This window comes from Rhodnius prolixus, unplaced genomic scaffold, assembly GCF_049639745.1.
Source record: "Rhodnius prolixus isolate KJV_2025 unplaced genomic scaffold, Rpr scaffold_3, whole genome shotgun sequence".
NCBI lineage: Eukaryota > Metazoa > Arthropoda > Insecta > Hemiptera > Reduviidae > Rhodnius > Rhodnius prolixus.
The window spans coordinates 7,348,934-7,363,523 of record NW_027411603.1 but is presented as its reverse complement, the minus strand read 5'-3'; the positions used below and the strand labels follow the sequence as shown (position 1 = coordinate 7,363,523).

Below are 14,590 nucleotides of genomic sequence, written 5' to 3'. Positions count from 1 at the left end.
ATCCCTAACAATACTCCTCGCCGACTGAATCGCCCGAACTATACTGCTCTCTCTACTTGCTCTAATCCTCTTGTACTGTCTCTCGCCTCCTCTGACATCCCTGACAATACTCCTCGCCTACTGAATCCCCGAGACCTCCTTGAGGTATGAACATCATAAACATCATTATTCTCCTACAGAGAGAGTGCTACCCTGGGTAGTTTCTCTCCTCCTGCTCTTCCCGCGCCAGTTCATCATTCTATCACATTTACTCTTTGTTTATATGTATACAGATTGTAAATTACTAAATAAATAAAATAAAAGAATCTATAATAAACGGAAAGTGAAAGATCAATACCAGAAATGGGAAATAGGTACAAATTAAGATAAAAACAAGATTATTTGGCTGACGGATTAAAATTACCGAGAATTTAGTAAAGAGATTCGATAAGTTAATAAGTAAAGTTTTTGAAAATGTAAAAGTAGGGCCTAAAGTTTCCAGGCGGACTTGACGCGCAACTACCCAACCCCGTCTTGAACGGAAGTGACTAGCAAACATACTTTACTATAAATAGCTAACATTAGCTGCTATTAAATAAAATCTAAAACCTAGACCGGGAATCGAACTTAGTACCACAATATACATCATAGCTTTGTAGACCGCCTCGCCTTCCCGTCGTTTTTGGGTCTCTTGAAGGGAAGCTGGATGATAGACAATCCTGTCAACTAATTCAAGAAATCTCCCCCCTCCAAAAAAAATGTGTATTTATTCTTTTTTTGCAGAAAAAAACGATCGCAAATCTTATGTAAGTTTACATATTTGATTGCTTTGGCCTAAAATATTCCAAATCAATAATAGACCTATGGTATTTGCCAAAAGTGGTAAATTTTTAGTAAAAGTTTAGTTTATCTCTTTGTAAAATTTTACTTCCAGGGCTCTAGTGTTCTGTTCATGTGATTTCGCGCAAGCGTCACTTGTCAACAACGTAACATCTGCTGGAAATTGCTTTTGCTCTTGAAAGCCATGCCAGGAGGAGGAGGAGGAGGAGAAGGAAGAGTAACGGCGATGAGGGGGAGTGATGAAGGGAGAGAGGAGTCTTGTCTATGTGGTTGTGTTGGAAGATTTAAAGATACAAATGAGATGCCTGCAGAATTACACGTGGGTAAAACACGTGGTGGTATGAGAGAAACTGAGTGGCAGGCGGGGAGAGGACTTAGTTGAAGCGGTTGCGCGATAGTAGTGGGGGTTGGGGAAATGTCTGATCGCTAATCATCAACATATATACGCGCACATATACTCGTGTATATATATAACGACATCCTCTTGCTCCCTCTCTTTATTGTGCGTGTGTTAGGGAAAGAGAGAGAGAAAGCTGGATGCTGATGAGATTGTACAAACAGTTTTATTAAAAACAAACAATATATAAGAAAGTTCTCGCGGCTGGAGACTTAGCTAGCTGGCAATGATGGGAGCAAATCCACACGACAACATACATAGCAACGAACAAACATACCTACACACATACCCGGAAGCACTTTCTATACGAAAACACAGCTTCCCGTGTGTGTTTCTCTTTTCTCAAATCTCATATACCACTTTCCAAACTTCTAAACTATAATACAATGCCTTCATTATTGCAAGTTTTATATACATATATTTTTTTTATTTCTCCTTCATACGAAGAATGTATCTGTGCAAAGTGAAAGAAACTTTTGTTAGATGCATTTGTGCACTGCATCTGTTGTGCAACGAGTGCAATCTTGAAAGTCCCGAAGAGAAAATTGCATGAGAGAAATGAGAGAAAAAAAAAATCAACGTATCAAATACAAGAGAAGCAATCTATTTTATATCTTTAACCGAGAGGTAGGCAAAAAGCGATAGACATCCGGTCTGCTGCGTAAACTAGAACACGCAGTAGCTTATTCCTTAATCTCTTTAACAAGAGAACTTACAGTTTAAAAAGTTGAAGAATAAGAGTAGAATAAACGTCAAAAAGTACACAAATCAGCAATCATTCATATGGCTCGTATTTCAGCCATATTGAAACAATCGAAAAAGCGTGTATTTAATTGAAATACGAACAGCTGATATCATTAAAGTAATATTAGTGCATTAAATTATCATTAATATTTTTTAGAATTTTTCTTTAGATCGTCACATACCCCTAAGCTGCCCATTTTAGTCCTGTGGAATGGCCAGTTCGCTGTAATATATGAACTTACTCTGTACTGAACAAATATTTTGTAGATGAAAAAACAGCCAGCATAATGGGACTGTGACGTCTAATAAATTCTAAAAAATATTCATTAAATGCTGCCAAATTATTTAAATGATTATCGATTGTTATAATACAGTAGAACCTCGATTAACCGGGCTGACCTCCGGCTATACCCACCCCGGAAAACTGAAATCCCGGTTAAACCGAATACACTACTAATACATAGTAATACATTACTGTTTCGTCCCAGAGATCAACTCCTATCTCAGACGGCAATCCTTTTTTTTATTTTTTACGTACATATTTTTATTTTTTTTATAAAATAAATCCCAAGAAATTCAGTACTAATTGCACCATATTTTGGGTTTTTACATACATACATATATGTATACATAATGACCCTTCAAGAAAATCAGGTATAAAAGAGTTGCTGCCACGCCTACAATTATGTTACATCGGAAGACAAAAAAAATTTCCTGTTGCCACCGAAAATTAACTTTTTTTTTGGGCGCCGATCCAGGTGTTCTTATGATGACTCAACATGATCCTGGTTAATCCGAATCCCGGTTAACCGAGGGCCGGTTAATCGAGGTTGCACTGTAATTCCATTAAAACACACGCTTTTTCGTACGTTTTAATACAACTGAAATTACGAACTGAAGTGTGAATGAAATGTTAGGTACTTGCTGATTTGTGTACCTTTAGTCGTTTAATCGACCCTTATACTTAACTTTTTAAACTGTAAGTTTTTGTTGAGGAGATTTTTGCACTTTTTGGATAGTTCTATATTATAGTTTCATAGTTCTATTAAGAACAATAAGTAAGTAGTAAAGTAATAGCCTATATTTTTTCAGGCGGGGCTTAACGTCTATCTACCATTTACTAGGTGTCGTGGACGGAGGTGACTAGCAAACATACTTTACTGTAAATTTCTCATATTAACCATTAAATAAAATCCAAGGCCTAAGACCGGGAATCGAACCCAGTACCACAATGCATATTAGCTTTGCAGGTCTCGTATTAAGAACAATATTTACACATCATACACTGATCATCATCTTGGATATGATCCCCCCCAGCGTACAGTTTGCCCTTCATATCGTGCAACATAATGAATCACTCCAACGGCCCCCTCGATTCTTTTTCAACCACAGAATTTAGAGAAGGCCTTACACACTTTTGGGCAAAATCCTTTCCCCTAAAGTATTAAGAAGCTTCAAATATGCATATTATTACCAAACATATATCCATTTTTAATTACAATTTTAAGCGAAACCGGAAATGCATGAGTTTTGTCATAGTAATTGCATTAATTTTGGTAGCTGAGCCGGAAGGGGGATCATTAGGTTGACTCACCAACACGGCCCCAAAAACAAGTTGTGCACAGAGCACAGGATAATGTTTTTGTGGTTAAGTGTGTGTTTTGTGTGCGGATGTGATAGTGCGAATGTATGTGGCAAAGGAAGAGACGACAGGCATAGTTTAATTCCTGAGAGAGAGCCCGACCTCCATAGGTTATATAACATAGCTGAAGGCACGAGCAAGGTAGCTACTTCCGGGGTGACACTACGAGGCGCGGCTGGCTGGTGGCTCATTTCACTTAATACCTTGATTATATCCATTTTCTTACACCCAACGCTTCCTTCCCCCCACCTAAACATTGCTCTCTCTCTCTCTCATCTCCTTAATACATATTACGCGATAGAAATAAGCTTCTTACAATTTAACATACGCCTAATACGATGTTACAAGCTTCAGCTTCTTTGCATACGTAATATATAAAATGTAACATTACATATCTCTTTGGAACACTGACTAATTTCGTTAATCTACTAAGAGGAAGCTACAGAGTAATGATTTTGATTCTTCCCCTGACCTGTACCGGAAATCACGAAAAAAACTTGGTAACAACTAGATTTTCTCTTATCCCCTTTTCACAAATAACTTTAAATAGGGAAGCCACTAATAAACAAGGATTAACAAGGTGTTGCTAAAAAATCCTGAGTTTATAGAAAAGAAAAATCATCAACTAATCAACTAATCATCGAATTGGACGAGGGTTTAAGCCACGCCCCCTACCGCCTCATTATTGACTAATCATCGACACACCTAAAATGTGCAAGATGGCTGCCCTCCCAGGCAATCATCGATTTCGACGACATCACCTTTACCCCCACCCCTTCCTAATCGACCAATCAGCGAATTCGACGACACCACCAACCCTACCCCATCCTTCTTAATCGACCAATCAGGAACTTAGATGAGTAGTATGCTATAGTTTTCTTGAGTACAGATCCATTAGTTGAGAAGATATTGAGAGTTGAATTTTTTCTGGGTCATGGTTTTGCTGTGAAATTTGGCCCTTATAATTCCCACTGTAAACAACAGATTATTCGTATGAAATTTTGTGCTCTTACACACTCTGTTTTACTGAGTAGTATGCTATAGTTTTCTTGAGTACAGATCCATTAGTTGAGAAGATATTGAGAGTTGAAATTTTTTTGGGTCATGGTTTTGCTGTGAAATTTGGCCCTTATAATTCCCACTGTAAACAACAGATTATTCGTATGAAAATGTGTGCTCTTACACACTCTGTTTTACTGAGTAGTATGCTATAGTTTTCTTGAGTACAGATTCATTAGTTGAGAAGATATTGAGAGTTGAAATTTTTTTGGGTCATGGTTTTGCTGTGAAATGGGGCCCTTATAACTCCCGCAGTAAACAACTGATTATTCGTATGAACTTTTGTGCTCTTACACACTCTGTTTTACTGAGTAGTATGCTATAGTTTTCTTGAGTACAGTTTCATTAGTTGAGAAGATATTGAGAGTTGAAATTTTTTTGGGTCATGGTTTTGCTGTGAAATTTGGCCCTTATAATTCCCACTGTAAACAACAGATTATTCGTATGAAAATGTGTGCTCTTACACACTATTTTACTGAGTAGTATGCTATAGTTTTCTTGAGTACAGATCCATTAGTTGAGAAGATATCGAGAGTTGAAATTTTTTTGGGTCATGGTTTTGCTGAGAAATTTGGCCCGCATAATTCCCACTGTAAACAACAGATTATTCGTATGAAAATGTGTACTCTTACTCACTCTGTTTTACTGAGTAGTATGCTATAGTTTTCTTGAGTACAGATTCATTAGTTGAGAAGATATCGAGAGTTGAAATTTTTTTGGGTCATGGTTTTGCTGAGAAATTTGGCCCGCATAACTCCCACAGTAAACAACAGATTATTCGTATGAAAATGTGTGCTCTTACACACTATTTTACTGAGTAGTATGCTATAGTTTTCTTGAGTACAGATCCATTAGTTGAGAAGATATCGAGAGTTGAAATTTTTTTGGGTCATGGTTTTGCTGTGAAATTTGGCCCTTATAATTCCCACTGTAAACAACAGATTATTCGTATGAACTTTTGTGCTCTTACACACTCTGTCTTACTGAGTAGTATGCTATAGTTTTCTTGAGTACAGTTTCATTAGTTGAGAAGATATTAAGAGTTGAAATTTTTTTGGGTCATGGTTTTGAAACTTTAATACCCACATTTTCCACTTTTCGATGTGTTTTAGCTCTTACAATTTCAAATTAGGTACAATCTAATTGTACGTACTATTCAGTACAGGTCCGACTTTGTGTTAGTAGAGAGAAAATTCCCTCTTTTAATAGGCGATTTTTTTCATAGTTTATTTTATATTCATTTAATTTTGTTACTTTTTACGCGTATAATATATTATTACCTACACAACAAAGTTGATAAATGTGATAGTGTGATGACTTTATGTTCGGACTTGGAGCATGTACAGGCAAATTAACGATTAAATAAAAACGGAAATAATATGTCTCATAGCAGACATGTTCATACAGGTTTGTTTGGTTGGTAAACAGAAATAATATGAGTCATCCTATTGAGCAGGCTGTAACGACATGTTCATACAAGTTTGTTTGGTTGGTAATGTGAAATAATATGGTGATTAGTTAAGGTTGCAAGTTCTTAATTAAGTTCTTATTTTCTTTAATTTTTCAAAATATTAATAAGTGCAGCGCATATGAGTTTGAGTACACTATTTTATATTACTTATAGATTGTATCGATATTAAGCAATACATATAACGATGTGGTAATCGATAGGAATAATCGATATTGCAACTGCCTTCTGTATTAACATCTCACACAACTGAAGTTTACACATGCGCAGTTGATTAAGTTAGCAGTGTAAATCAATTTCTTATTTAAACAGTTGTGATTATATATATTACTTGAATTAATAAATAAATCGATATTAATCAATCCATATCGTCGATGTGATAATCGATAGGAACAATCGATATTGCAACTGCCTTCTGTATTAAGGTTTTAAGTTCAAAGTTCAATTTACTTTTAACTTCATGATAACAAAAAAAAAATAATTAAAGTGTTATTAAAGGAATATAACTACATGTCCACACTTGTTGGAGCATGTACAGGCAAATTAACTATTAAATAAAAACGGAAATAATATGAGTTTCCCGCTCGGCTAACGTGGCACCTCAATTTTTTTTATAACAAACAAAATATGAGTAAAAATATACCCTTTTTATTTGATATTTTGTAAACACTTTTGCTTTATTTCAATTACTACAAAAAGCATTTGTCGTCTCATTTGCGTTTTAGAACTGTAATGATCAAACTATAAGGTTATAGATAGCAATTTAAATAGTTTTTGTGTCGATGCGTGAATAAATATAAATTTATCCACACAATTTTAGAAAATCTAAATCAACCCGCGTAAACAAACAAATGGTTGCCTAGCAATTGTGCGGGTCAGTGAAAAAGCTTGCGCGGGTCCACAGGTTTGCCATCACTGCCCTAGAAGCTTCTCTAACCACTAACCGTCCGTTGATGAACAGTATTGTCTGTGACGAGAGGGCACTGTCAGGAAGACAAGGCACAGAAAAAAAGCTCCAGATGTCAATGTAGGACGCGCCATAAATTGAAATATAAAAAATAATTTTAAAAAATGAAACAAAAAATTATTTCTTAAAACTGGAAAAGAGAAAAAAACCCACGAAGGAGAGAGAGAGAGAGAGCGCATTTTTGAACCCACAAAGGAGAGAGAGCGCGCATTTTTTCTGACCCTGGAAAACCACAAAGTAAGAGTAATTACAAAATACACATTACCGCTATTATAAAAAAATTTGTGAGACAGAACACATTTTGAGACAATATTTTGGCCCAAGTTTTCTTCTTTTTTTCACACTTAGGCTCTGAGCTACACTACCTGTTGTTTGGCAGTGAAACAGGAACGGATATCCTTTTTTGGAAGAGGTACGGTAATGAAAGAATGGGCTCCTTGGTGATGGTGGAGGTATGGATGGGGCCCTAACAACACATTAAGTGAAAATAAAAGTGTACAATATAGCGGCGTGCGCCTGACTGGTTGTATTATTACACCCGAAGGGACATCTCGGGAGGGCCACATTGTCCTATTAGGGTTTTTTTTTCTGCCAAGGTACCTCCTTTTAGTGGTGGTGATCCACCACACAGTCGGTGGGTGGGTATACATATGTTTGTATGTGTGCGTCTATGTTTAAGACATACCCCTGGAGGGTCATAGTTTCATTCTACAGTACAATCACCCAGCCCTTCCTTCCGTACTCTCTCTTACTGTCCTTTAACATTAGACCCAAAGAACCACCCGTATCCAGGAGTAAAACCCATTTTCATTTCCAGCAGCTCCAGCAGCATTTCCACTGTCAACATATATGGCTTGTCCTAACATGTTTTGTTTTCATATGCTGTCGGGGTTAAAGGAATAGAGGGATAATAACACCCGTGTATGATAGTATGTACAGGATGTCCCCAGTGTATCTCTAGTCTTCATAAAAATGTCGTACGAGTTAGTGGAAACTGTGTTATATAAAGCCCTAAAAATTCAATGAAATTATATATAATATATATTACGTCAGCATTTCCCAACCTTTTTTGAGTTCGCGTACCACTTGGTAGTACATCATGCTAAATTGTACCACTTCGTAAGAATGATTGTATTTCGTGAAATTTGTTATTCCGAGTGAGTTATTTTATTATTATCATCATCTTCATTTGTATAGAGATACCAATGTATCTGTTCAAAGGAGTTCCAAGTTCATGTTCACTTTATAAACTTTTTAAGTGTAAGATCTTAGTTTTAAAACTTTTTTTAAATAATTAAAAATTGCGTACATATTTTTCTCTTCAAAATTATTAATTAATTTACGAAGTTCTTCTTTAGGATTATTATATTTGTGCCCAAATCTTCTAAATTAATTTCTTTTAAGCATTCAACTACCTGTAATTACCAATTAAATTTAATGTTGCTTGGATAGAGAGCTTACTCATTACAATGAGTCTCTTTATGCAGCAGATTTTTACATAGTTATCATTTAAGTTCTGTCACATGGTAATTCTATCAAAATTTTCTTTATCTTTTATTGAAAATGATGTAGCTTTTCTTAAATTTTCTTTATAGAAGATATTTGAAATCCAATTATCATTTGTGTTTTTGGATTTTGGGAAAATACTCCATGAAAGACAATTTTAATCCTGTCAAATGTGCTATTATATTTTCTCCTATATCTTGAGACAGACCAACCTTAATATAAAGCTACTTAGTTTTGAGCCCATTTTTTTTTTAAGTACAAATATTAAGTATCAAATAAATTTACGCAACTAAGAGACAGTCATGCGAGTGTAAACAGTATTAAGTTAATGGTTAGTGAAAATTTAAGTCTAAGTCCGAAAATTAGACTTGACTTTCAATACTTATTCATAAGAGGAAGTAGTGGTAAAGTCACTTTTTCCAGCAATAAATGTAGTACATTGAATAAGTCACTATGGACACTGAGTAGGTGGTTGTGATTGCTGGGTGGGGGTGGGTGGAGGGGTACACCGGAAGTTAATACGTTCGAGAGCAACACTATAACTGTAATATTATGCATACGATATACGACAGACAACAGTAGGACATACTAGAGTAACATACATACAAAACACTACTTTGAATCCACAAATGTTTTATTTCCCTTGGGCGCTACTACAATCGAAAATCGATTTTTTAGTTGTCTTGGGTCGTAGATTATTAGGAAAACAATAGGGTGGAGACAAAAAAAACTGTAGAACTCAATTTTCTGTGGAATAGTTGAGGAGAGAAAAAGAAAAAACACGTGGGGGATAGAGTTTTAAGCTTCCCCCTATTTCTCTGTTTACATATAAATGTAAGGATAGCATTGTGTCCATGCAAAAAAAGACAAGGATTAACTTACCTTATACATTCCTCCAGCGCCGGGCCTTTCTCCTAGCTCTCCTGTAACAAATAAAACCAAATTTGGTGTAAAAAATTCATATGAAGTTCCAATTATTTGTAGTAATTTACAACTATTTACAAATAATAAATTTGATGTGTAAAATATGATGGATTAAACATGTCACGACATGAAATTTTTGGCATAAAATGGCACAATATGGCACAAATATTGAATAGAATTCATTTAAACCTTTATGAAACATTCGTAAATATTGTTTTTATTGCTTATAATTTTTTGTATTATATGTTCTGCTTATTTAAAAAAAAAAATGTTATTTATATTCAAGTTTTGAAGCATATCCCCAAGAACAAGGGAGAGAGCTCCCTTAGGAGAGCTAGGGACTTTCAAGTGGATTAAAGGTATGCCATGGATAGTGTAAGGCCATTTCGCGGGTACCCTCAACTATCTGTGGGGGAGGTTGTTCCCGGCAGCGCGTAGAGAAGGGAAGAAGAGGGAATGTACTTTAAGAGGGACAGGGTTCTCATTCCCTTCCCCCGCTAGGATCTGCACTTCTAATTAAGACAGTCAGTATTGATCCCAGTCATGTGTGTGCGTCCAGCCCTCGCTGGCTCCACCAGCAGCTTAAAACAGCATTCGTTCACTCTTTAACAGAACAGCTAATATTTTGCTAACTCGCCTGGGGGCTTCACAGAATAAAAATTGAAAAAAAAAATCTTGTGACTCCTCATAGATCTTTTTAATTGCAAGACTAAAGTTTTCTTCAAACTAGGAAGTTTTACTAATTTCAAGAGTCACGTGATCGGAACTCTCTCTTCCCAAAACTTTCACAGAAAAGCTTAAGATTCTAAAATTTGGAAGAGACTTCTCTCAATACATTGCGAAGAGCGGCATGAGTTGACAGAAGGAAATGATTATATCAGCAGCTGTTGACTTCTTGCTCTTCCTGGATAGTTAACAGGTATAAGAAGGGATACCCTTTCTAGAGAATCCTCTAGTGGGAGCTGCTTTCAAAAGATTTGGGGTGGCGATAATGAGTGGCCTTCAGGGAATTGTTTTCAACACTTCTCATCCAAAGTATACCTGGAGGAACACAGCTATAATCACTTGAGAATGCTGTAGATTGTAAGGTATCACCTAACCTATTGTACCAAATCGATCTAAAGAGTCTCAGTGTTTAGAATATACTAAATTTAGAGACGCATCATCTGAAATGGGTTTTGAGAAAATGGAAAAAAACATAAAAAGTGAAAAGATATCTCTCTCTCTCTAAAAAAAAAAGCAATTTTCTTCAAATTCCCTACAAAACTTAAAAATTTTCATTGGTGTAGTTTGCACATCCGGTGGATGGATATCATATAAAACCTTTATAGCCGGAAGCGATAATAAAGTTAAAAATGGTACGCTAAAGTTTTGACTTTTTTACGTTTATTTTTTAGGTATTCTCCCATTTCACCCCAACTATACATCTTGCACTATGAATATTTTTACGTAATAGTGGCCCTTGAAACAAGTATTTCTAAACTAAAAGATCGATTTTCGAAATTTATCAGGATTACAACTCTTAACTAGGAGCTGAGAGAGGTAATCTTCAAAGAAGTCACTTAGCAATATCGAATCGCTGAATCATTGTATAGATAACTCACAAAAATCATTAAATTATCAAACGTAACTTACTAGATTCATTATGACGTAGAATGTCACGAAAATAAACAAATATTCACCCTGTATTTCGGTGATCTCTTTACTTACGGTGAATACTCACATTTTGTGAGTTTCATGCGATTGCAATAATTCCTTTTACACTCAATAAGAGAAAATAAAAACGAAAACTGTTGGAAAAGTTTTAGTGAAGAAAATTTTTAAGTCACAGCACCAAAACAACATGTTTACAGGATGAATGGGATATTTCAGGGAATAGATATCCAAAATTAAAATGTGTAGCGTGTAGATAAATATCGTAGAATGGCTAGCTGGCTGGTTGACATGCAACCGCTTACCGATAGTTAGTTGTATGACAATATTCGAAAGGAAAATAGCCCAGGGCTGCTGCTCGCAGGACTGCTAGAAGGGCGACGGAAAATGATAGGGCAATCCCCCTCCTCTACTTCTTCTATACTGGTACATCTCTTTTGGTTTATTTCAATTACAGAGGTGTCCATTGGTTACAACAGAGGCAAAATGCTACCCAACCAAAATAGAGATAGATTTAGCATTCCTCTCTAGTTTAGATGATGTCCATCAAGAGTTTTAGAGAGTGAAATGATGTCCACCACTCTCAAATATAGTAAAGATCTCTTATTTGTGTTAGTTTAGGAGAGCAGCTTCTCTCCTCTAACACTAGAAATCTCTGCAGTATACCCTACTACTACCTGGATGGACCACATTTACAACATTTCAAAAGTCAATCGTAAAACACAATTAACGAGTTAGATCCCGAGCTGGGAGAAAACAAACCCCGAGAACCGCGGAAATGAAGTCGGGCTGTTTATCAGGTTCAGCTGCCCCGAAGGGGAAATTACCTAATTAACACTTGTCAATGTTTTCAGCGGCTCCCTCCACCAGAATGGTCTATTCTCGAGATATCAACCCTCAGCTACCACCACCCCCATCCACCTTGGTAACGTAGAGGGCTATTGTTTTGGGTGAAAAGCAGAATGCTAGGCTTACACACACACTGTGAAGGTTAGGGTCATTCTACCTTGTTATTAGTATCTGAGTGTGTGTGCTTCACACCAAAACATCTGATGATGATTTTGACTTGTCCCAAAGAAATTAAAATTTTGTTAACATTAAATAATTTAGTTTTTTTTTAAGTTAAAATAATAATAATTCAGATACATCAAGCTAAAAAATTATCCCTACAATTCATACTCATTTGATATTCATCAGGAGTTCTTCCGGACATTGCTGTACTCAAATTGGATCTTGGGACAAGAACGTCGTCTTTAGTGAAGAAATGAAGGTACCGATTTTCGTGGTTTTGGAGAGGAGACCAGAAGCCCATCGCCTTGGGCATACCCATTAAGAGGATATGCAACGAAGAAATAAAGGTACCGATTTTCGTGGTTTTGGAGAGGAGACCAGAAGCCCATCGCCTTGGGTATACCCATTAAGAGGATATGCAACGAAGAAATAAAGGTACCGATTTTTCGTGGTTTAAGAGAGGAGGCAGAAGCCCAACGCCTTGGGTATACCTATGCAGAAGATACGCAACGAAGAAATGAAGGTACCGATTTTCGTAGTTTAAGAGAACAGAAAACCCTAACGCCTTAGTATATCCATGCAGAAGATATGCAACGAAGAAATGAAGGTACCGATTTTTCGTGGTTTAAGAGAAGAGGCAGAAACCCAACGCATTAGTGTACCCACGCAGAAGATATGCAACGAAAAAATGAAGGTACCGATTGTCGCGGAGGCAGAAGCCCAACGCCTTAGGTATACCCATGCAGAAGGTATGCAACGAAGAACTGAAGGTACCGGATTTTTCGTGGTTTAAGAGAGGAGGCAGAAGCCCAACGCCTTGGGTATACCACCCATGCAGAAGATATGCATCGAAGAAAAGAAGTTACCGGATTTTTCGTGGTTTAAAAGAGGAGGCAGAAGCCCAACGCGTTGGGTATACCACCCATGCAGAAGATATGCAATGAAGAAATGAAGGTACCGGATTTTTCGTGGTTTAAGAGAGGAGGCAGAAGCCCAACGCCTTGGGTATACCACCCATGCAACGAAGAAATGAAGGTACCGGATTTTTCGTGGTTTAAGAGAAGAGAAAACCCCAACGCCTTCGATATGTATACCCATGCAGATTTTTTTTTTGTTTTCTTTTTTTGGCATTGACTTCCGCCATACAGCCAGCATCATCGTCTAGGTGCTTATCACTAGAATATCACTCACTCTCCATTCTTACTTATAAATACATTCGCTTCACATATTCATCCCTCTACTATATACAACTATTTACATACAAACTTACAACTAATGGATGGATCAGTACTCTATATTCCTGCCATCCTTATAGCTTAACCTAAATTAAAATCACGTACTCCTTTTGTAATCATTTTCTTGCATTCATTCTATAACTTTTAAATACATTCATATTTCATTGCTAGCTCTGCTATAGACTTAAGCACATAAATATGTTGGTGGAGAATATTATGTCTTCGTAGCGAAATGGTGCATCTAAATACCTGTATATGCCGTCAAACATTCGTTTCCTTTCTACCACATAACGTGGACATATCATTATTATATGTTTGAAATCTTCCTTCTCATTGCAATCTACTCAAAGCTGGAGAGGACCTTTTGTTGATCCTGTGAAGATATGAACACATACAGAAGATATGCAACGAAGTAATGAAGGTACCGGATTTTTCGTGGATTAAGAGAGGAGGCAGAAGCCCATTGCCTTGGATATACCACCCATGCAGAAGATATGCAACCTTAGTCCTTCCTCCAATCAAGCAAAATCACTCTTGGACTTTCTCACAAGTCATGGAGGAATGGAGAGAAGTCTGCACCCAAATTCTTGGTAAACTATTTGACTTGAACTGGACTTAGCAGAGAAGTTCCCATTGAATTCTTCATTGCAGCAAGCATTACCATTAAAAGAAAAAGATTACCGAACTTTCCGAGATAATACAAAAAACAAAAGCTTTGTTGGAATGATGAACTTTAAAAAAACGACAAGAACAACTAAGGGAGGGGTGGACAGTTCTAGTATAAATAAACACCGGATACAAAAGGAAAGCATAAACAGTAGAAAATTAAGTGATAAAGTGTGCGTGTGATGTGAGAGGAGTGGAGGAAGCTATTTGTATGCAGGACATTATCTCAACACTTTATGTAAACACATTAGTTAGTGTATGTGGGACTAGCAAGGCAAGTTGCTAGGACCGTTTAGGGATTCAACAGTCCAGGTAGTTGGTTGGTCAATCTGACCGTGCGTGTAGAGAGTAGGAAGGCTTTGTTGTTCGTGTTGTTGTTACTTTGGTATGTTTTTGTAACGGGAGGCCCTCTACAGGGTAATATGGTATACTACTCTGGGTGAAGGGTATGGTGTATGGCAGGGTAGTGTAGGACCCCAAACCCTAATGGATAAGTGGC

At 36.7% G+C, this 14,590-nt stretch overlaps 1 protein-coding gene across 15 annotated transcripts in view; it reads right to left on the bottom strand.

Moving 5' to 3' along the window:
- Positions 1 to 14,590, bottom strand: part of LOC141453431 (uncharacterized) — a 330,813-nt gene that overhangs the window by 70,792 nt on the left and 245,431 nt on the right. For all 15 annotated transcript variants that reach the window (XR_012457990.1, XM_074126657.1, XM_074126666.1 and 12 more), the window contains one exon: positions 9,485 to 9,525. Coding sequence is in view for 10 of the 15 variants with exons in the window: in XM_074126657.1 (XP_073982758.1) it covers positions 9,485 to 9,493 (9 nt within the window). In the remaining 5 variants the exon portion in view is untranslated. The remainder of the gene's footprint in view (positions 1 to 9,484; positions 9,526 to 14,590) is intronic.